The sequence below is a fragment of the Artibeus jamaicensis genome, unplaced genomic scaffold (assembly GCF_021234435.1).
Source record: "Artibeus jamaicensis isolate MK-2021 breed Jamaican fruit bat unplaced genomic scaffold, CSHL_Jam_final contig_525, whole genome shotgun sequence".
NCBI lineage: Eukaryota > Metazoa > Chordata > Mammalia > Chiroptera > Phyllostomidae > Artibeus > Artibeus jamaicensis.
The window spans coordinates 13,749,573-13,771,046 of record NW_026521874.1 but is presented as its reverse complement, the minus strand read 5'-3'; the positions used below and the strand labels follow the sequence as shown (position 1 = coordinate 13,771,046).

The following is a 21,474-nucleotide window of genomic DNA, read 5'->3' as shown; positions in this document are numbered from 1 at the left end:
CACATGTACTGAATGCTAATGAAAACACACATCGAATTATAATTTGTGGAAGCAGCTAATGCGGTGCTCGTAATTTATAGCTCTAAATGACTGTTCGGGGCGAGGGTGGAGAAAGGGGACTAGACTTAGTGGTTTGAGTCTACCTTGAAAAGCTAGAAAAATGAAAAGCAAAGTAAACCTGGAGCAAATAGAAGGAAAAAAAGTACTAAACGGCAAACCTCAGTGAAATATAACACAGAGCAACGGTAGAGGAACTTAACAAAGCTAAAAACTGGTTCTGGAGAAGGATGGATAAAACTACAGCACACAAGCTAACACTGGACCTTTATTACTTTTCTATTATTTTCAGGTTTTTGCGCTGACCACGCACGCGTGGACTGGCTCACGTGGGTGCCGGGTCAACGTGGACTTGCAGGGGGAGGGGGCACGTCCGTTGCAGACAAGTGCGGGCTCACGGCCGGCGCCGCCCTCCTGGTCACTGCTGGATCCTGCGGACACTCTGCACCTGGAAGGTCTGGGCGTGAGTGCCCCACTCCCGGAAATGCTTGTAGTCGCCCGAGTGGTGATCACACTCCAGCACGTACTGAAAGCCTCTGTAGCCCGGGAACTGGGAACACACCCACCTGGGGGAGGGGAGAGGCATATTGTTACCCTAGAGAGGCACCAGCGTGGAGGTTGGGACAGGGACAAAGAGACCCATCCTGCAGATCCATTCCAGCCATCATGGCCTTCAGGGCCCAGAAAGGTACCCTGCGCTTTCTACCACTGTGACTTTCATCATGCTATTCCCTGTCCCAGGAACACCATTCCAGCCATTCTTTGCCCTGACAAGTGGTATTTATCCTTCAGGTCTCAGCTCCATCATCACTCCACCAGGGTGGTCTATGCTGTTCTCCAAATCAGGGCACAGTCCCTTATTGTAGCTTTGGAGCACTCAGGTGATGAGGTAATTAAGAGATTACTTGTAAAATGTCCCCCGCCTCAACATACAGTAAGCGCCTGGGGATAGGAGTGCGTGTACCTGGTTCATTGTCCTCTCAAGCGCCTAACACAGTGCCTGGCATCGGGCAGGGCTCAGTAAAAGCTGGATGGATGGATGAATGGATGGATGGACGGACAGATGGATGGGGAGTCATTCTGTCTCCCTCCTTCCTCACCCAGAGGCACTTCCAAGAAAAGGCCCATTCTTTCCACTCACTGACGCCTGTGTTGTCTAGGACTGGACTCTCTGCTATTTTTCTGAGTTAACTCAGGAATCACAAGAGGCCCGCCCTACTCTGAAACAATGTAATTCTCCGGTGATGTCTGAAAAAATTAAAAAATAAAAACCCTACCTCACCTATCTCCCACCTTCACCCTGCCTACCAGGAGCCAAAGGGCACCTCAGCAGGCGGCTCCAATGTCCTTCCCAGCTGAGGACTTCACATGTCAGACTTTACCTGCCATCTCCTATGTAAAAATGGTAGGAAGGGGCAGTCGTTTCTGGGCTCGAAGCTGGATTCAGTCAACTCCTTGCTGGTGGACTTGGAGCAAGTTGCTTGCCCACCTCTGGGTTGTGGCTGGCTGTGCATCCACTGCTCTCTGGTGCTAGAGCCTGTCCCCCCTCCCCTTCTCAGCCAGTGTAGGAAAGTACTCACTCTAGCAACAAGCATGCGACCAGGCCTAGCCAATCAGAGCACCCAGTGATGGTGGAAATGGTGATTGGTTCTGAGTTGAACACATGACTGAAGTTGGACCAATAAGAGCCTTTCCTGGAACCTTTGGTGGGATCATTGTGAAAGAAACTCCTACCCTCAGGGTAGCTGAAAGGAGAGGATGGAGCTGCCATGTTGCCTTCATATGGTAAGAGCCTGCCTAAGGATATAACCACACTGGCAAGCAGGGCAGGAGGGGGAGAATAATAGAACCTTGCTGAAGCACCTGGATCCAGCTATACCCGAAGCTAATTGCAGGGGCCAGTAAATATCTTTTAAGCTTAATATCAGTTTGCTCTGGGTGTCCATTGCTTGCAATCCCAGGAATTCTGCCTGATATCTCCCTATGTTTCAGTGTCCTCTCTGGAATGTGAGCATCAGAGCCCAAAAGTCACCAGCACATTATTGCCACAGGAGGTGTCCCTAACCCTCCCAACATCTTCTCTTTCTCTGCCAGACAGAGCTCTGGATGCACTTACGCCCCGGATTGGACGTGGAAGGAGCCCACTTCACTGCCATCCCATCCCATGGCCTGTAGGGAGGGGTAGTCATCACTCAGCTCTCCTTTCCTGCCCAGGAAGTTCTCTTGCTCGAAGATGGTCAGCCTTGAGTCACGGTGGTTCTGCAGGCACGGAGAACAGGGGCAGACTGTCAGGCGCACAGCGGGAAGTCCGCTGCTGCCCACCCCTGCCCCACCCTTGTCTTCCAAATCAATCTTCCCTGCAATCCTTTTGAAAGGGCAGTAAGACAACAGGCACCAGAAACCTTATAAGAGGCAAAGAAAAAAAGAAAAGAGGGGAGGGGAGGGGAAGGGAGGAAAGAATTCAACTTGAGACTCTGCAACAACTGGAATGAGGAGGTAAGCTGGCCTAGTGTGCTGTCATTAGAGAAGGGTGCAGAGGTCTGGGTTCCAATCCTGCTCTCCATTTACCGGCTGGCTGAGCTTACACATGTCACGCAGCACCTCTGAGTCTGTCTGCGAGTCTCTGGACTGGAACCTGCCACGCCCAATTTTCAGGGCTGTTTCTGAGGACTAAGGGAAGCGGGTTTGCCTCTGCCAGGGCCCACCGTGGGTCCCGTGTCGGCACGAGACCTGGGCCGCTTGTGGAATGGATGAACAAATGACCCTGCTCACAGAGTGGAATTCTGATAAATGTGAGGGCGTTACAAATTAGACTTAATCTCCCAGGAGGGTCGTTGTGATAAATTTGCCCACAGAGAAACGCTGGTTTCCAGGCCTTTGGCTTGTTATGATTTAATCTTATAACAAAATGATATGTGTGTATAGCTATGTGATCTAGCTATAGATACTGAAATCTCTGGCCCTATAAACAGTGGGCTGCTATCTCAGAGGTGTGGGCATGAGTGATTTTTATTTTCTTATTCTGCCATGTCAGGGTTTTTCCTGAATTTTAGATGATAAATATGTATGCCTTATGGGATTTTAAATCAATAAAAGTTGTTGTTGAAGAGATAATACACCTCTCAGAGCCTCGATGTTTTTTCTTCATCTCTAAGATGGGAATAATAATGCCCGCCTCCACCCACAGTCCATAAGCAGCAGCTCGAATATAAAATTGGGAACACCAGTCATGAATCAGGAGCGGGAACTAGATCCCTGCCCCCGACCTCACCCTGCCATCTCCAGCACCCAGCTCCTCCCCCACCCCTGAGTCATAAAAAGGGGGCGCACAGCATTCATGTGTCTCCTTCCAATCTTAACTCTGCTCCCCTTGTAAATGAAGTGGTGATGGGTGGAATGTTTGCGGTGGGTCTGCCCAGATGCTCAACATTCTTCTTTCCCACAGTGTGAGTACTAGGGCCTCATTTCATGATTAAAAAGAAAAATGAGTCTCAGAGAGGGGAGGGACTGCCATGTCCCACAGCTTGAAGAAGTGACATGAGAAACTGGACTCGGGGACATCCAGTTCCCAAGCCCCTACAGGAGGGCTCAAGCCTCCCTGGGAGGAGGCGGCCACAGGACTCACGGCGCAGGCCACAGGCCGGAAGGAGGTGAGCCGCTGGGCAGGGTAGGCCGTGTTGCCGCTCCAGGCGTCCCAGCATGGATACTCGCCCCGTTCCAGCACGTACTGCTGCCCTTGGAAGCCAGCGTGCTCAAAGCCCACCCACCTGCGGACAGAGGGCGGAGAGCATAGGACACAAGAGATGAGACCCCTCGCGCAGAGTTCTAGACCAACGGTTATCATGCAGGGGTGACTCTGCCCCCCACGCGAGGCTTTCGACAAAGTCTGCAGACATTTTTCATCCAGATACTGGGAGGAGAGAGCAGCGGGTGTTTGCAAATGGCACTTAGTGGATAGAGGCCAGAGATATTGCTAAGCCTCCTTCGAAGCACAGGACGGCCCCCATCCAAACAGGGAGTTATCCAGCTCTGACTGTCAATTGCACCCAGAGGCAGAAACCAAGTTCAGACCCAGCAGCCCACTGACTCGCTGGGTGTTCCACTGGGAAGGAACTGCTGCGTGCAGCTGCCTGACAGCCTTGCCTGTGTCCCTCTAGGCCATGCGGGCAAGGCTTGACCCCAGACTAACGTGAGCCTTGAAGGGATTCCACGGGATCCTCCGGGAACATGGGAAGATGGGCAGCCTTGCGAGGAGCTGCCCTGTGCCAGGTCTCACGCCTCTCCCTTCCATGGGGCGGGGCTCGGCCGCCTCCCTGCTTCCCGGGAGAATGGGGCTGACCTCCTCGCCACCCTGGAGGGTGCGGCGCAGGTGACAGCTGAAGCATATGGTGCCCCCGCCCCCTCAGCAGCAGGGGGCCCAGCCTTTTTGCTGTCAGATGGTCCCTGCTGTTTCGGTGCCATCCTATGGGACAAAGGACACAGGAGGCTGACACCATGCTGACCTTGCCCTTGCTGTCTATATACATAATACACTGTCTGGTTTACCTGAGCTTGTTGTCTCCTTTCTGGCCCAGTCTGCTGTCCTGCTGGACGTGTCCCTGGACAGGCCACAGTCCCCACCTGAGCCCCAGTTCCCCACCTGCACAAAGCAGAAGCTGAAAGGGAGTTCACCTTGGTACAAGAGGCATAAATGCCACCCGAGATGACCTTTGGTGGCACTCACGGGCACAGCATGACACGGCCACACACATGAAGAGAACGCTGTTCTCCTTTCAATCTGCTTTCCACCCTTCTAGAAACTTCTGATCAATGCAGTAGCCATTAGCCAATGAGATGCCAATCAAATGTAAACTTAAATAAGTTGAATCAAATCAAAGCTTCACGTCTTTAGTCACGCCAGCTACATTTCAAGCCCTCCGTGGCCCTATGGGGCTCGTGGTCCCAAAGCCGGCAGTATTTTCATCACGGCAGCGAGTTTGCCTGAACGGCGCTGGTTCAGAAAGTCTCGGATGGTATTGGTGTCTCCTTAACACCTTTGTGCATCTCACCAATCAAAAAAAACCCCATCTCTCCTGCTCAGAGTCTCAGTTAAGCAACAATGTTCAACTAAAAATGAATAGCGCTTTTTTTTACTATATTTTAACGGCCCCCTGCCATTTTGGGTAAGTGATGTTGCTTTTAGATAGATGCCTAAAAGGGACGTTTCAGTCCCGCAGCGTCCTCCCACCCAGTGCACGGGATCTGTGTGAATGGCGCCCCCTACGGGTGGGCGGTGCGCAATCTCCCCAGCACTTCTGACCCACCGGAAGTTACAGCCTGGGAAGATAGGGTCTAAAACATCTGACGGTTCCCGCACCCCTGTCTAGATCCCCTGCTGTCTCCCCGACCCGGCTCAGATTCCCCCAGACTCACGCTCCACTCAGCACTTTCAAAGATCGCACAGTCTCAAAGCCAAGTTCCAGCACGCTGGGGCACTCCGCCGTGAACTCGTGCCGCCGGCCCTGGAAGCCCTCCTCGTCCCACACGACAATCTAGGACAGAGAGGAAAGGTGAGGAACCACACCACAGTCCTGTGCCGGGTGAGGCGTTAGGGGTTCGCCCCAGGACTCAAGATGAGGCGGGACAGATAAAGGTGAGGACTGCAAACTCAGACGCCTCCAGTAGCCAGACTGGTAAGGAGCGCGCTGGCCCAGCATAAACAGGGGGTGTCTGCACAGCGTCTTGTTATGTAGGGATGCGGGCCAACTTCCCGATTTCTGAAGACAGTCACTGTACCTGGACTCTTCACATTTTTAAAAAGGGATGACAAATTTAAGATGTTTTGGGGTTTTTTTAATACACAGAGGAGGCCAGAGAAATAATGCTGAAAGACTGCAATCACCAGTTTGCCGTCTCTGCCAGAGAGTGTAATGGTTAAATCCGGGGACCAGAAGACCCAAGGTCAATTCAAATTCTGTGTGTGACCTTGGCCAAGTTCCCTCCCCTCTTTCAACACAGATTCCTTCCTCCGTGAAATGGACCCTCACAATTGTGAGATGGGGATTCCATGTTGCTGGAGGTGGGAGACGTCCTGGACCTGGGTTTGACCCGTGCCCCCCACTTCCCAGGAACCTCCCACGCCTCTTCCTACCTTCCAGTGTCCCGCTGACTTGGTGCATTGCAAGGCCATGTTGCTGCCTGCCTACGCGAGAGAAGAACATGGTAACCTTGGCCCTGACTCTGCTCTCCTTGACACTGACATCTAGATTAAGCAAGAAAGGGATCCAGATGGGGCTAGATGTGCCCGGGCTAGGGGCAAGGCCTGTCCCCCTCTTTCCCGTCCCACTTGCTTTGCTACCTTCCTGTCACCATCTCTAAAATCACCCGCTCTGGTGGAAATCAAAGCAGCAGGACTACGGAATAATTCTGTTTTTAAGTGAGGATAGCAGGTACGAGTCTTGATGTCGGGGGCCTGGCCTGGGTTAGGATGAGGAAGCCATGCAGGATGACACAGGGACATCCCCAGGATTGGGGACCTGGGCTCCCCTGCCTCCCAGGATACTCCCTCAGAGTTTGGATCCCACCCCTTCTTCAAGCCTGGGACTTACCGAGGATGGACCCAGAGAACGTGCCCGACCTGCCACCAGGCAAGGTCAGGCTCTTATAGGCAGGGAGGGGAGAGGGCCTCCGGGAGGCAAAGCTCTGAGTCAGCAAGTGAGCAGCAGGAACAAAAGGCTGCCCTGGCTGAAGCCCCAGCGGAGAGGTGTCAGCACCACTGCCTTCAGCTGGGAGGGAAAGGGGTAGGGGGCCTCCCCCCAGGATCAGCCACAAAGAAGGCCAGAGGAGGAAGGTCAGCCTTAATCGGCTCCATGGAACCCCTGACTGGAGCAGGAGAATGAGCACTGGACAAGGAGTCCAAAAACCAGGTCCTTCCCAGCAGTGTGACCTGCAGCAGGTCATTTCTCCCCAGTTTCTGCCTATAAAATGGCACAAAAATACACTATATCACTGGGGTGTCGTGATGTTATAGCACAAAACTGGCATAACACTCAGCAAATGCCTGTACCTTTCCCTCTTCTTACACTATTTCTTCTTTCAGCAGGGGCAATCGGGGTAGGCTTCCTGTTGGAGGTGGCATTTAAAAGTAGACTCTGAAGGTTGAGGAGGATTTGTAGAACGGGAAATGGAAGGAAATGCTCTTCTAAGCAAAAGTGCAGAGGTGGGAACTTAGGGTATGTCTATGAGAAAGAGCCCAACTGAGCTGGAGTTCAGAAACCCTGAAGGGGTAAAGAAAGCCAGGCAGGAAAGATACCTGGGCCCAGGCGCACAGGGCCCACAAAGCCCAGGAAGGAGTTCAGGTGGCTGTGTGGACAGACTAAAAGAGCAGGTGGGTGCAAACGCGCCATGCAATCTGTAGCACGCCTGCCAAATAGCCAGGCTTTGTAGAATCTGCTTTGTGCATCCTCTTCCCACACCTTCTGATTTGACCTAAAAGGGGCTTCTCACAGAGAAGGCAAGAGCATGGCAGGGACCAGTCTGGGTGAAATTCAAGGCTGCCTCTGGACAGCCGGGTGACCTGAGAATGTCTGATCTCAGCCCCTGGCCTACACAGGGGCGACATTGGTCCCTCTGCGGGGGTTAAATTACAAAGAGCCCCGTCAAAGGCAGGGCTTCCGTAAAGGGCTGCCTTGAGGATCAAAGGCTAAGAATGCAGCCCCAGCAGCCAGACAGCCTGGGTTTGCATCCGCTCTTGCTGGCTGGATAACCTTGGGCGCGTTAACTGAATCTCTCCGAGCCTCGGTTTCCTCGTGAGTGAAGCAGATACAACAGAGTAAACCAGGTCAGCCGAAGAGACGAGGGTAAACGAGGGGAAACGTGAAGTACACGTGAACACGCTGGGCGCACAAACGGCATTCTGTGCCGCCATCATCGTCATCATCACTGCAAATAATAACCATGATTACTGTTAAATCGTGATTCATATAAAACCAGGAGTGCATAGTGTTAAGAGCTTTGGTCCAGGAGTTTAAAAGATGTGCCTTCCCGATTGCATTTTACAGATGAGCCAACAGGCTGAGAGAGGGGAAAGGGGTCTGCCTCAGTTTCCTTGTCCACAAAGAGGATCGACCCGGGAGACCCCCCAGCGTCAGAGTGAGGATTGCAGGAGCCAGGTCACCACTTGGCATTCCCCGCCTCTGTGCCCACCCTTTGGCAGGCAGCCCCATGGCCGCGGGAGAAAGGGCACTGCCCCAGACATCCTGGCCTTGAAGCCCAGACCCGTGGGTGGCCCCCCACCACCCATGTGTCTTGGCCCCGTTCCTGTGTCCCGTCCTGTGGTTCCTGCCTGCCTCCCAGGCCTTGGCGCAGGATGAAAGTCTAAGGAAGCACCTGGGATGTGAGGGAGGGGCAGAAAAGAGCGCAGGCCACGGTCAGGCTCCAAGGGAAATGCGGGTCCCTGGATCTCTGCAGAAGAGGCAGGAACCTGGGCGAGCCCCCCGCTTCCCCAAGCCCAGCTGGGGTAGGGCGGGGGGAGGTCAGACTGCAGGCTGACCTGGCTTAGTAGTTTGTCTGGGTTCCTTCAACCCTGGCTCTACTGTGAGTTCACACCATGTGACCTAGTTGAAGTCACTTGTTCTACCTGGGCTTAGTTTCTCCATCCGTGAAATGAGACAATTGAATGCTGGGACTTCTGGTATCTGTTCCATTACTCTGGGGCTATTATTCTATTGCCCCTGTCTCTGTCTGCCTCCCCCTCTCTGTCTGACCCCCTCTCTCTCCTCCACTCTCTGGTCCCCTCCCTGCCCCTCTGTATTTCCGTCTCTATGATCTTTCTCTGTTGCTCTCCAGTTCTCTCCATCAGTGTCCACATTGTTTCTGTCTCCCCATCTCGGTTCCTCTCTCTCCCCCTGTGCCCCACCTTCCATTATGATCCACTGTGACCATCTAGTCCCCGCCAAACTGATAAGACACCTACTCTGCGTCAGGCCCTGTGCTAGGTGCTGGGGCCTGGGGGTGACGGGCTGTGGTGGTGTGGAGGGCCTCCCAGAGGAAGCTCCGAGATAAGCAGTCAGGGTCCTGGCCACCGGCTCTGTCCCTGGAGTCAAACAATGGGGCAGACGAAGTGTCTACAAGCTGGTGGTTGGGAGAAAGCAGGGGGAGGTGTCTGGGCCCAATGTGAGCAGAGGAACGGAACCCAGGCATTAAATCGGGGATGTCAAACTCATTTTCACCAGGGGCCACGTCAGCCTCTTGGTTGCCTTCTAAGGGCCGAGTGTCATTTTAGGGCTGTATAAATGCAACTACGCCTTCACAGTTAAGCGAGAGCTTGGCGCTGCCACAGGGTAGAAACAAGGTGCCGGACCAGGTAAAACAACATGGAGGGCCGGGTTTGGCCCTCGGGCCTCGTGTGTGCCACCTGTGCATTAAATAGTCCACACACCGAGCACAGGGAGATCCCCCAGCCCTACCCCTCTGTGTAGAAGCAGGAAATCAAGCCAGGGCCAAGGTCGCACATCATGAGACTGAATCATGCAGGGCTCCCTACCTGGGCCAACTCCTGCCTCTGACCTCTCTGTGCCCTAGCTGCGGTCATCTGTGAAATGGGTATAATGAGAGTGTCAATTAGGTGGGCTGTCCTAGTTATCGACCAAGATGGCGTGGGTCGGGCATTTGGTGTGTAGTACCCAGCAGGCCCTCGGAAGTGGCGCTGTGGAGAGTACAACCCCACGCACCTTCACAAAGCATTTTCCCATCTCCGATGCTCATCATCACCTTCTTTCCCGTTCAGCACCCAGCAGGGACGCTCTGCCAGCAGGCACGGAGGTCCTGAAGAGCAGAGACCTGCCGAAAGGCGCACTGTAGCTGAGCCGGGATTGAAATCCAGGTTTCCCGCTTGCCAGGGGCTCCCCTTTTCCCTGCTCCCAAACTGGCAGCTGGTGGGGGACCCCACAGGCCCCCTGGGGCTAGAGTTTCTGAGTGAGGCAGCAGGGGAGAGATGGGGTGAAGTCCCTGCTGACCGGGGTTTCTGATGTGCGTGCTGGGCTCACAATGGAAAGTGCTTCTCTCTGCAGTAACCCAGGGAGGGGGTGGCCTCGGGGGCCCCTCACCCCCACCCCTGCCGCACGCCTGGGGCCTGCTGAGCCAGCTCCCTCTTTGTGCCACAGACTAGAGGGCCTGGTGTCTGCCAGACTATAAAGTGGGGGGTCGGCCCCAGTGGCCCACAGCACCCACGCGTCTGCCTGCCTGTCCTCCAGCAGGAAATTCCAGGTCCCCAGGTAAGAGGAACTCACCAGGCCACTGACAGCTGAAGGGGAGGGGAGAAGAGAGAGGCGTCAGAGAAGTCCGGAGGCAGAGAGAACAGTTACAGAAGAGTCACAGAGAGAGGAGGCAATTAAGGGAAGGGGGGAGAGGGAGGGAGAAGAAAACACGGTACCAGAACAGACAGAGGGCTCGGCAGACGTACAAAGGAAGCACGATGCTGGAGGAGAGAGAAGAGGCGTGGGGTGGGGAGGAAATGAACAGAAATGTACCTCCAGGAAGAAACGAGTCCAGCCACTGGCCCAGGGAGTGTTGATTCACAGGATGCCACAGGGAAGTAAGCGAGAGCCTGGAAGCCACACATGTGGCCCAGATGTCTGGCCTGCCCATGGCGGGCAGTGCACCCCAGAGTAACAACAGTCTTTCCCCGGGGGTGGGGGAGCAGTGGGGGAGAAGCTTTTAGAATCCACTGGACCACAGGGTCTCAGTCTACATCGTCAGGGTGTCCTCAAATCCCTGGGGATTGTCTCTAAAATGAAAGAGGGAAGTCCCCTTCATGGGGACAAAAACAAAGCATTTGTCAAACACTCAAAGGCAGGCATGACCCCAAAACAACAGGGAAACCTCTGAAATTCGGGCCCCAGCCCTCTCCACCCAACGCCTACACAGCCACAGTCCTCATTTTAGAACCCGAACATGCACCGAAGACATTCTCCGGGGACCGCCTTCCTTCCCCAGTCCCAGGCCCGAATCTGCACCCACACACTCCTTCCCAGGGAACGTGCGAGGCCGCAGTTTGACTGGGGAATGAGACAGGAACCAGCGTCCATTCCATTCCCTCTCTGAACAGACGTTAGATGAGAATCCCCTTTGTGTCGGGGGCTAAGCCAGGTGCTGGGGACGGAGGGCGAAGACATCAGAACAAGTAAACAGCAGAGCATTTCATAGCCCTGCTGCTGGGTCCATCTGCTGGAGCTGAAATTGGACGCCTATCTATCCCTTAGTGGCTGTGTGGGCTTGGGCAGGTCAGCTTCCCTCTCTGGGCCTCAGACTGCTCAGAGCGGGTGAGACGGCACCAGTGGCATGGGGTTAGGATGCGAACAGACGAGTTCAGGACTGCATCCAGCAGAGCCTGGCGTACCTATCCTGCACCAAGAGCGACTTCCTGTTATTAACCTGGTAAAGCAGATTGAAGCTGAACAAGCAAAGAAGTGTGATCAGGGGTGTGAAAAGCTGCAGGTGTACAGTATGAACACGGCAGGTGGAAGGAAAGGCGAGACTGGTGGGGGAATACGCCTGGTTAAAGGCCTGGAGGAAGCGATATCAGGGGTGCGTGGGTCCCAGTCGGAACTTCTTGCTTAGGGAAGGGGGTCAGGCCAGAAGACTTCCAGGATTATGTTTAGAAGGAGAAAATCAGAAATGAGTTGAAAGAAGCGTGAAAAACACAAGGGCAGGGGGTATGAGAGTGGGGAGGAAACTTCGGAGTGCCATCCCTGAATTAACCTAGGCCGAAGGTGCCTTTACAGGCGTTTGCTGGGGGGCGCCATGTCTCAGCCCGCCAAGACCTCGACAACAGCTGCGGTGAACCCAGGCCCCGACAGCAAGGGGAAAGGGGCTCCGCCCACAGGCCCCGCCCCCGGCCCCGCCCCGGCCCCGGCGTCAACGCCCAAGCCCACCGGCAAAATCGGGGAACCGGCACCCGGGAGCTACCGGGTAAGGACCTGGGGGTGGGGTGACTGAGTTCCACCCCACGCTTCCTCTTCCCTCTTCCCCTCCTCCTGCCAGTCTCTGACCTGCGCGAGCACGTGTTTAGTTTGCGAAAGCAAGAAACAAACTAAAGAAGGGAAGAGAGAGGGCTGGCTCAGCGGCAGGAAACACCTGGCCCCGAGGTTCTCTAAAGACAGCAGGGTGGCCTCCGGCCCTCCTGAAAATTGTCTCAAGTTCAGGCCGTAAGTCTTCCTGGAGAGCAAAGGCCCCTGGGGTTGGGTTGGGCTGGTTTCCACCTCAGCAGCACAGAACTGGTTCACCACCTTTGATCCCTGACATTCTCTCCTGTGGTCCACGCTGGCTTTTATTACCTAGTCACTTACTGAATTGTTTATTTCATTTTTAACACGCACCAGAAACCCACCACCCATATTGAAAGCTAGGACTTGATTTTAGAAAATCCTCTAATTCTAAGGGAAATGTCACTCGCCAGTCCCCCGCCCTCCTCCCGCACCCAAGGTAACTGCCATCTTCACCCCATCAGTCCAAGCTTTGCTTGCTTGTTAATGCATTTTTAGATGCTATTCCTTTAAAAGTATTTGTTATTAATGTGTTTTTAGCTTATTGAAATATGCCATATGTGGTCATTCTGGGCTTTTCCTTGTTTGTCACTCGCTCTGAGGTCCCCAACAGTCATCCACATTGTGTCGCATTGCTGGGGGCCAGTCCTTTTCCCAGCTGTATGGTTTTTCAGAGTGCGACAGTCACTTGTATAGTGTGTTACTCATATTGCTCATGATGGAGTGAGCACAGTGGGGGGCACTCAACCAAGTGCACCTAAAGAGGGCATCAGAGAAGGCTTCCTGGAGGAGGTGATGTCTGAGCCTGAAACAGAACAGGGAACATGAGCTCTAGGATGGAGGGTGTGGTGGAGAGGGCGTGCCAGGCAGAAGGAACAGCACAGATCAAGGCCTGGAAGGAAGACCCATCGGTTCCTAACAATGGGGCAGATATTAAGTTCAGAAGTAGAGGGAGGGACACGGAGTCATTTCTCAGACCCTGGCTTGTGGCACACTGCCCTGGGATCTGCACTTAGCCTGCTTTCACTCAGAGGGGAACTTAATGCATTTTTCTCCAGTTTGGAGGTGCTCCTTTCCACTCACTCTGCCCCCACCCCACCCCGGGCTCGGGGCTTCTCTCCTCCAGCTGGTGGTCTTCGAACAGGAGAACTTCCAGGGCCATCGGGTGGAATTCTCCGGTGAGTGCTTGAACCTGGGAGACCGCGGCTTCGACCGAGTGCGCAGCCTCATCGTCACCTCTGGACCGTGAGTGTCAGGCAGGAGAGGGACTCTCTTGCTGCCAGAGTGAAATAGCAGTAAAGCAGCAGTAGCTGCCATTTACTGGGGCATCTGCACTGTCGCAGCAGAGACACAAATACTGTTTCTAGTCTTTGTGTCAAACCTGAGAGGGAGGAGAAGGTACTACTCCCCCTGTTTTACTGAGGAAACTGAGGCTCAGGAGGTGGTTTGATTAGCATAGTGTCACACTGACGGTAAGGCAGGATTCTGGGCTTTAGGGAAATACTGCTTCTACTATTAAAGGAGCCCTGCCCCTCGCTGAGGGCAGGAGACCAAGGGGCCAGTGTCTACCACCCTGGGCATGAAGCAGTCCTAAGAGTAACAATAAGTACTTGCTGAGTACCCACTGGGTGTCAGGCACAGACTCAGGGCTTCACCTAGATTGCACAGTGCAGTTTGAGGGAGGGGCTATTCTTATACCCCTTTGACAGATAGGCAGACCGAGGTTCAGAGTGGTTAAGTCACTGGGCCAAAGTCACCTACTGGTAGGTGGCGGAACCTGGGTTCAACACTGGTTGACCAAGTTCATGCCTAATCCTCCCTGGCCTGCCCCAACTCTCTGGGCTTCTCTGAGCCTCGGTGACCCCCAGGAATAATTTTCCCTTAGACACAGTGGCTGTACCAGCTTCAGCCCTGTGGACTGAAGTGAGGACACATGACAAGACCCACGTGGCCCCTTTGCTGCTTGTCTCCTCAGCTCCAAAGCCCCTGAGGGGCAATGGTCAGCCTGTATGTCCAGCATCCTGGGGCTCTTTGCAGTACAAAGAGCAGAGATGGGCTTTGAGCTGAGACTTGGGTGCAGGTCCCCCAGACCTTGCTCAGTCTCTAAGCCTCAGTGTTCTCATCTCTGAAATGATGTCCCCACTACTCTCGGCTGAATTATTCTGAGCCCCGAAGGAGATAACTCGGCTTGGGGCTGGCACTTCCTGGATGCCCGCCCGAACATGGCAGGGGCAGTGATGATTGTGGGCCCTCCCCACTGCCCTGTGAGCTTAGCTGAGTCACCCTGGTTGAGTGTGAGGGGGGGGGCACATTTCTATATCCTGCAACCACCCCCACCCTCAGTGTGGTCAACACAGCCTCAGCTCCACCCCCATTCCTAAAGCCCAGCTGGGAACAGAAGCTGCCGGATGTGGCCAGTTGGGTTTTTAAGCTTTTTTCAGTGGAAGTGATTCAAACCCAAAGTATTTCTCCTCAGACAAAGCCGCAGCTGGTCTTTGGTGCGTGTCCCAGGGCTGTGCCTGATGGGGAGAGAGTAGAGCCTGTGGTCCAGGGCCCCTGGTCTTTGTCAGGACGAGCAGGGATGAAGGAAAACGACGGTGGGGAAAAGAGGTCGGAGGGGATGCGGTTGGTGGGGGAAGGGAGGAGGGGCCGGACTTCAGCACAGGGGCCTGACTGCGGGAAGCCTAGGGGACCTTAAACAGGTGACTGAACCCCTCCAAGCCTCAGTTTCCAGGTCTGTAAATTAAGATTCCTGCCTTACCATGCTCCTTGCTCCTAGGGCTCAAATGAGCCATAGGAAATGAGAAAAGGCACTGAAATAAACACAACATTTCTCACTCATGGAACAGGTCCTCCCTGGGCACCATGAAGAGGACAGGGGTACTGGGGGTAGCGGGCAGTGTGGCAGGACCACGTGGGTGTCTGCCTCTCCTTGAGCTCAGCCCTCCAGGAGTTTCGCTTGCTCTTCAGCCATAAAATATACTATTTATTGTGTTTTCTCTGTGCTGGACTTGTTTTGTAGATTCCTTTTTTAGACCCTCATAACATCCTGACCAGGTAGATGCAGTCATTTCCTCTCTTGCTGAGGCTTAACCAGCTCAAGCAACTTGCCCAAATTCAATCAGAAAATAAATGATGAGCAGGGATTAGAGCTCAGGTCTCTGTTTCTGGAGTCCATGACCTTCATTCCTACCTGGCACCATCTTCCAAGGATCCCTTTTCCATCCACCTATGTATCCCTCCATCTATCCATTTATTCTCCATCCATTTATTCATCCATCTGCTTACCACTCCTTGCACCCATCCCTTTTCGATCATGCAGTCATTCGTCCATCCATCAGTACATTCATCCACCCATCAATATATTTGTCCATCCATCAGTACATTTGTACATCCATCAATACACTCATCCACCCACCTATCCATCCACCCATGTATCCATCACCCTCTTACCCACTTACTCATCCATCCATCTACCCATTCATTCAACTATCAGTTCATCCATTCATCCATCCTTCCGTTCATCCATACCTCCCTCCTTTTCTTCCCTACTCCGGACTATGCAGGGCTGAGACAGATTCAACTCCATTCTGAGAGCATAAGTCTGCATCTTCAATTCCGCCACTCCCGTATGGGTTGGCTCATTCCTCAGACAAGACCTGGGGCTCCTGGACACCTTCTGTTTCAGCCATGGTGGGAGCCAGCTCTCCACCCCCTCTCCCTATCTCCTTGGGTAGAGGAAGGTCCCAGCAGCCCCCAGGGAGATGATACTGGTGTCGGCATCCTCTTTCATTCCTGAGAACACATAGAGAGCTAAGATCAAGGGGTCCCTTAATCTCAGCCTTCTCATCAATGAAATGGGGATCACCCCATCTCCCCCAGAATCTCTGGTCCTTCTAACACAACCTCACTTCCCTCCTTAAGCAGGCTGCAGAAGGGAAAAAAGCAGGCAACAAAGCCCTCATTTGTCTTCACGCTTGTAGTTAGTTTTTGGTGAGGAACGAACACCTTCATATACACGATCGCATTTAATTCTCATAGGTATCTGAGAGCTGGACCTTGTTATCTATCAATTCCCTTCTACTGCCCTCATACCAATGACTGTCTTCCGTATGGCAGGCCAGTCTTCTGTTTTTATTTTTATTGATTTTTAGAGAGAGAGGAAGGGAGAGAGACAGAGAGACATTGATTTGTTGTTCCACTCATTTAGGCATTCATTGGTTGGATCTTGTATTTGCCCATTCATCGCCCTGCTGCCCTGACTGGAGATTGAACCTACAGCCTCAGCGTATCGGGGACGATGCTCTCACCAGCTGAGCAAAACAGCCAGGCCTGCCGGGCCGGTCTTTACTGAACATAGGATTTAATCACCTGTATCAATTTTCCCCTTCCCGCTCTACCTGGAGAACTACTTTTATTTAATATATTTCATTTAAAATGACCCTTTTCAGCAGAAATAGATATATTTTAAAAGAACTGGTGCATCCCTTTTACAGACGGAAAGCTGGTATCTCTTGCTGTAAGGGAAAGCTGTCCATAAGAAGTGACCACGATGTGCACAGAGCAGCACTGTCGTCTGAGGCCCTGTGCTGGGGGCCGACTCTTCCTTTGCCACAAACACGGAGATTAGTGTTAGGGGCACATTAGCACCCAGTAGAGACTCCACTGGCTGTGATCAGGTTGCAGAGGAAAATGTCTTCTTATGTGGTCTCTTACACCGGGTCCTCCTGGTACTCAAATCATGAGCGAATCCTACATCTGGGGGAACTTTGCTCATTTAATTACACATATTGTCTCATTTAATCCTTCTCCAACTCCAGGGAAACAGGGGTATTATAGGAAGAAATGAAGGCTCAGTTGCCATAAGCCACTTGCCTATGGTCACAAAGCCAGTAAGTGGCAGACTGGGATCGAACCACTGGCTTTGGGGCTACCTTGCAAGTGGGTGAGGGGCTTCTGCTAATGATTCCTCTCCTTTCTGCCTTTGCCCCTCCCGGCCCTCCTCACCCTCCTCACCGTCCCCATCTCTCTCACATCCAGCTGGGTCGCCTTTGAGCAGTCCAACTTCCGGGGGGAGATGTTCATCCTGGAGAAGGGCGAGTACCCACGCTGGGACACCTGGTCCAGCAGCTACCGCAGCGACCGGCTCATGTCTTTCCGACCCGTCAGGATGGTGAGTGGCTCCTGGACAGGGCCTGGGGCATCGGTGGCGAGGGCCAGGGCAGGTGTGAAGTCTGACAGCAAGCAAGCAAATGGGAGTGAGCAGGGGAAGAAGGAGGGAATGGTGAGCAGGGAGGCGTGGAGACCTGCTAGTTGTCCAAGGAGTGGGGGGGCGGGGCTCTTGTGTGGCCCGAGTCCTAAGACATCTCCGATGTGTCCAGCCCCAGCTTGGAGCCCTGGGCAAATGAGAAACATGAAACCCATTAGTTTCCTTCCCTGCTGCTATCAAGAGGGGACCCAACCTCCCAGGGGTTGGAGCTAGAAACTGCAGCGCCTACCTTGATTCTCTGTGTGGAATGTTTCCAGTTCCTGGCCGCACAGGAGACCCTCCTGGGGAGCTTTGAGCATCCAGGTGTCCATTCAAAACATCCAGCTGGCAGGTGGGAACGTGTGCAGTGTCTGAGAAGAGGGGTGTGGTAGACAGGCACCTGGAACTTCTCAATGAGAAGGCAATATACTGAATTAGCCCTTTTACAGCATTTAGCTAAGTTAAATATTAACGTGTGACATGTGAATATTTAGTGTGACGTATAGAAGACTCAAAGCCAAGTTAGGTGGAGTTATCCCCAAGCAATTCACAGTTTCTTCAGAAGTGTGTTGATCGTGACTCATGAACCAACCACATCCTCACTTGCCAGCATCCGATTCTCATGGTAACCAACTCCTGCCTCCCTGGACAGAATTTTCCCAAAGAATGTTCACGGGGTGAGGGGGGGGGGCGGGCCTGTAAAGCCAGCAGCCAGCTCTTCAAGCACCACCCGATTTCTCTTAATGGATTATTCAACCAGATTGTTTCCAATGTTTTTTCTCAGAATTCGAGGCTGAATGATCAGCCTTTATAATGAACCCTGAGTAAGAACTCATGGATGCATCTTTCCATTGTGGAAGGGTCTTTAAATGGCAATCTAGGTCAAGGGAGCCTTTGGGAAGGGCCACCAGCCAGCGCACTTCCAGAGCTCCTACAGCCTCGCTGTCCAGTACCGTGGGCAGTAGCTGTGTGCGGCTGCCGAACACTTACGTCTGGGCCAGTCCAACTGGATACGTGCTGTACATGTAACACACACACCAGACGCTGAAGACGTAGGAAAAAGCAAGATAAGAATGTAAACGCTCTCCTTAATATTGTTATATGGGTTACCAGTTGAAAGTATAGTATTTTGGACGTATTTCCTTAAATCAATATATTATTGGAAAAAATTCCCGATGCCTGGACCCCTCCCCAGACTGACAAAATCCAAATCTCTGGGAATAGGATGCAGGCACTGCTGCCTTCTTCATGTCCCCAGGCGGATCGTGCAGTCGGGGCTGAGAGCCACTGGTCTGGTTAAACTAGTCCCTTATCCGGGCCTCCCTCCGGCTATGGGCCACCTTTGTTATCTCCGCCCTGGACATCGCCAGCTCCCTCCACACTGAGTTCCCTGCCTCCTTCCCCGCCTCCGCATCTGGATAGCTAGAAGGATCTCTAACCCAACCATCTTCCACTTAATAGCCACGCCTCTGAACACCATTGGTTGATCTGTTTCCGCTGGGCTCCTGGGAGGTTCTGGCTGCAACTCTGCACAGGACAGGCATGGCCCCTGGCTTTGTGGGAGGCAGCTATTGAAACCTTATCATGGAAATCGATCTGTTGTGACAAACCACTGTGGTCCGTGCTGCTCAGGGACTAAGCAGTGAGCGTGCTAGGAGAGCGGAAGGGAGGGACCGGAGCTCTGATGCTGTGGGGGAGGAGTGCTCAGGGGTGATCGGAGAAGACAGATCCTGAGGGATGGACATTGAGTCAGCCATGCGAAGAGTGGTGGAGAAGGCTTCCAGGGAACAGTGAGTGCCAAGTTTCTGAAGCCAGGAGGACTGGGTGTGTGGCCCTGGCTGGATGGCTCAATTGGTTGGAGCATCGTCTCATACACTGAAAGGTTGCAGGCTCAGTTCTGGGTCAAGACACACCTAGGTTGTGGGTGTGATCCTCAATTGGGGTGCATACAAAAGGCAACCAACTGATGTTTCTCTTTCACATCAATGTTTCTCTCTCTCTGTCTCTGTCTCCCACTCCCTTTCCTGTCTCTCTAAAAGCAATGGAAAAAAAATGTAATTGGGTGAGGATAAAAAAGAAAAAATCAGCCAGAGGGAATGGAGGGGGGAGGGGTACTAAATCAAATGGGAGAAGTAAAATGCTTCTCTAAAGGTTCTGCCCCTCACTGGCTGTGTTACATTAATCAAGAACTTATGTCCCTGAGCTGCTGTGTCCTGACTGTAGTCATAAACATAATGAATAAGAATTTGGAGGGTCTGCTAGTCATTGTGCTAAGTGTTCTATGTGTATCGACTCCTTTAATGCTCATGACAACTCCATGAGGTAGAGGCTGGCAGCTGTTTTTCCCACAGGTGAAGGCAGCCCTTCCAGGCTGGACGGCAGCCATCCTGGGAGGGTCCCACAGTGGCCTGAACAGACTTTTCACATCCAGGAGGCCCAACTAAGTTGCTTCTCTTTGACCTGTTCATACTTCCCATGCCTGACTCGGCCTCTTCTTCCCCAGGACTCCCAGGAGCACAAGATCTGCCTGTTCGAAGGAGCCAACTTCAAGGGCAACACCATGGAGATCCAGGAGGATGACGTGCCCAGTCTCTGGGTCTATGGCTTCTGTGACCGGGTGGGCAGCGTGAGGGTCTCCAGTGGAACGTAAGTGTCCTCCTGCCAGACACTCAGCCCCTGCTTCAAACGCAGACAGACTTGGAGTCTGTGCCTCTTAGACGATACAACATCAAACACATAGGAAAGGCCACAGCCTCTTTCTAGTTCTGCCAGTGCTCGTGGTGGAAATTCCACCAACAGAGCTTTACCCCTCAGGGAGATGGGGTCATTCTTTGATGAGTTACAAGTCAGTGTAAACAAACCTGACAGCTGCATCTAAAAAGCTGGAAGATGGAGAGACTAGGGGCTTCTAAACCTACATTGGGATTAAAAGAATAACTGAGTAAAGGGGGCAGAGTTGTGCAGATAGATGAGTGTGGGTGCATCTAGGGAGAAAGAAATTCAGAGAAATCCAGAGCCTCTGGGGAAATGAGCGAATGATTTCTGAGGGATGAGACTGTGTAATCAAAGAGACTCGACTCTGTCACTGACCTGCTGTGAAACCTGGGTAAGTCCCGTGCCCCCCTCTGTACCTCAGTGTTGCTATTTATACAACGGGTACATGAAACTCCTTGATGTAAAAGGGCTCTTTCAGCTCTGAACTTGCAGTATTTGAAACGTTCTAAACAGAGCCCTGTGATCCCATGTCTGTGGGAAAACAGAGAAGGGTTAGATGCCCGAAGGAGGTCATTTTATCCACCCCTGTCCCCAAACAGCCATGCCAGACACCCCTGGTCTCCTCTAGGTAAATGGCAGGCTTCTTCCTCTCTACTGCAGACTCTTGCGGAGCTGCTGTAAAACCGTCAGGGCCCTGGCCTTTTTCTTGTTCCTTCCTTCTTCCCTGAAACTCATATCCCCGCATTGAAGTCATCAGAAATGTACTAAGCAGTGGCTGGTAGGAGTTGGGCACCGGGGAGGAAGAGATGGACAAGGCTCAGTTCCTGTCCTTGCAGGGCTTACTCAGCCGAGCAGGGAGACCCACATATATCTGTGAGATGATGTCCCACGGTGCTAAGGAAGAGATGGTCCACACAGGAGGCCAGAGGAGGAAGGACAGCTTCTGGGGAGGTGTGATGGAGTGGAGGACAGGTCAGAGGCTTGTCTGAGGAGGCTCGAACTGAAACCAGACCTTGCAAGGTGGCCATCCCCATTTTCTAGCAGTGACCGCAAGGACACATGGAGGACTGGCCAATCCAGGCAGGGGTCTGGATGGCGGGCAGTGAGGCTGGCCATCTCTACACAGTTCTTCTTGCTTCCCCCGCCCCCGCAGCTGGGTAGGCTATCAGTATCCTGGCTACCGCGGGTACCAGTACCTCCTGGAGCCTGGTGACTTCCGGCATTGGAACGAGTGGGGGGCCTTCCAGCCCCAGATGCAGGCCGTGCGCCGCCTGCGGGACAGGCAGTGGCATCGTGAGGGCTGCTTCCCGGTCCTGGCTGCTGAGCCCCCCAAATGAGTCCACACTCCATTTCTTGTCCCTCCTCTCACCCCTTCCTCGGGTTCCATTTCCCCATCTTTCTCATGCAAATAAAAGTTTCTAAAGCCAAAAA

The 21,474-nt window shown here is 53.1% G+C and overlaps 2 protein-coding genes across 4 annotated transcripts; one reads left to right on the top strand and one right to left on the bottom strand.

Annotated features, from left to right (window-relative positions):
* Nucleotides 1–307: 307 nt before the first annotated feature.
* On the bottom strand, nt 308–6,689 carry CRYBA4 (crystallin beta A4). Of its 3 annotated transcripts, none has more exons than XM_037153367.2 (6): nt 6,645–6,689; nt 6,188–6,238; nt 5,470–5,588; nt 3,683–3,824; nt 2,174–2,316; nt 308–623 (listed from the first exon to the last, which is right to left on the bottom strand). In XM_037153367.2, the coding sequence occupies exons 2-6, from the start codon at nt 6,224–6,226 to the stop codon at nt 476–478; spliced, it is 591 nt and encodes a 196-aa protein (XP_037009262.1). In that variant the 5' UTR covers nt 6,227–6,238; nt 6,645–6,689; the 3' UTR covers nt 308–475. The 3 variants fall into 3 exon arrangements, with proteins under 3 accessions (XP_037009262.1, XP_037009261.1, XP_037009263.1); XM_037153366.2 differs by having other exon boundaries at nt 6,188–6,298; nt 6,645–6,677; XM_037153368.2 differs by having other exon boundaries at nt 6,188–6,234; nt 6,645–6,674.
* A 5,091-nt stretch (nt 6,690–11,780) lies between these two features.
* Nucleotides 11,781–21,474, top strand: CRYBB1 (crystallin beta B1). The gene is made up of 5 exons (XM_037153314.2): nt 11,781–12,006; nt 13,207–13,325; nt 17,121–17,253; nt 19,832–19,974; nt 21,197–21,474. The coding sequence occupies exons 1-5, from the start codon at nt 11,839–11,841 to the stop codon at nt 21,378–21,380; spliced, it is 747 nt and encodes a 248-aa protein (XP_037009209.2). The 5' UTR covers nt 11,781–11,838; the 3' UTR covers nt 21,381–21,474.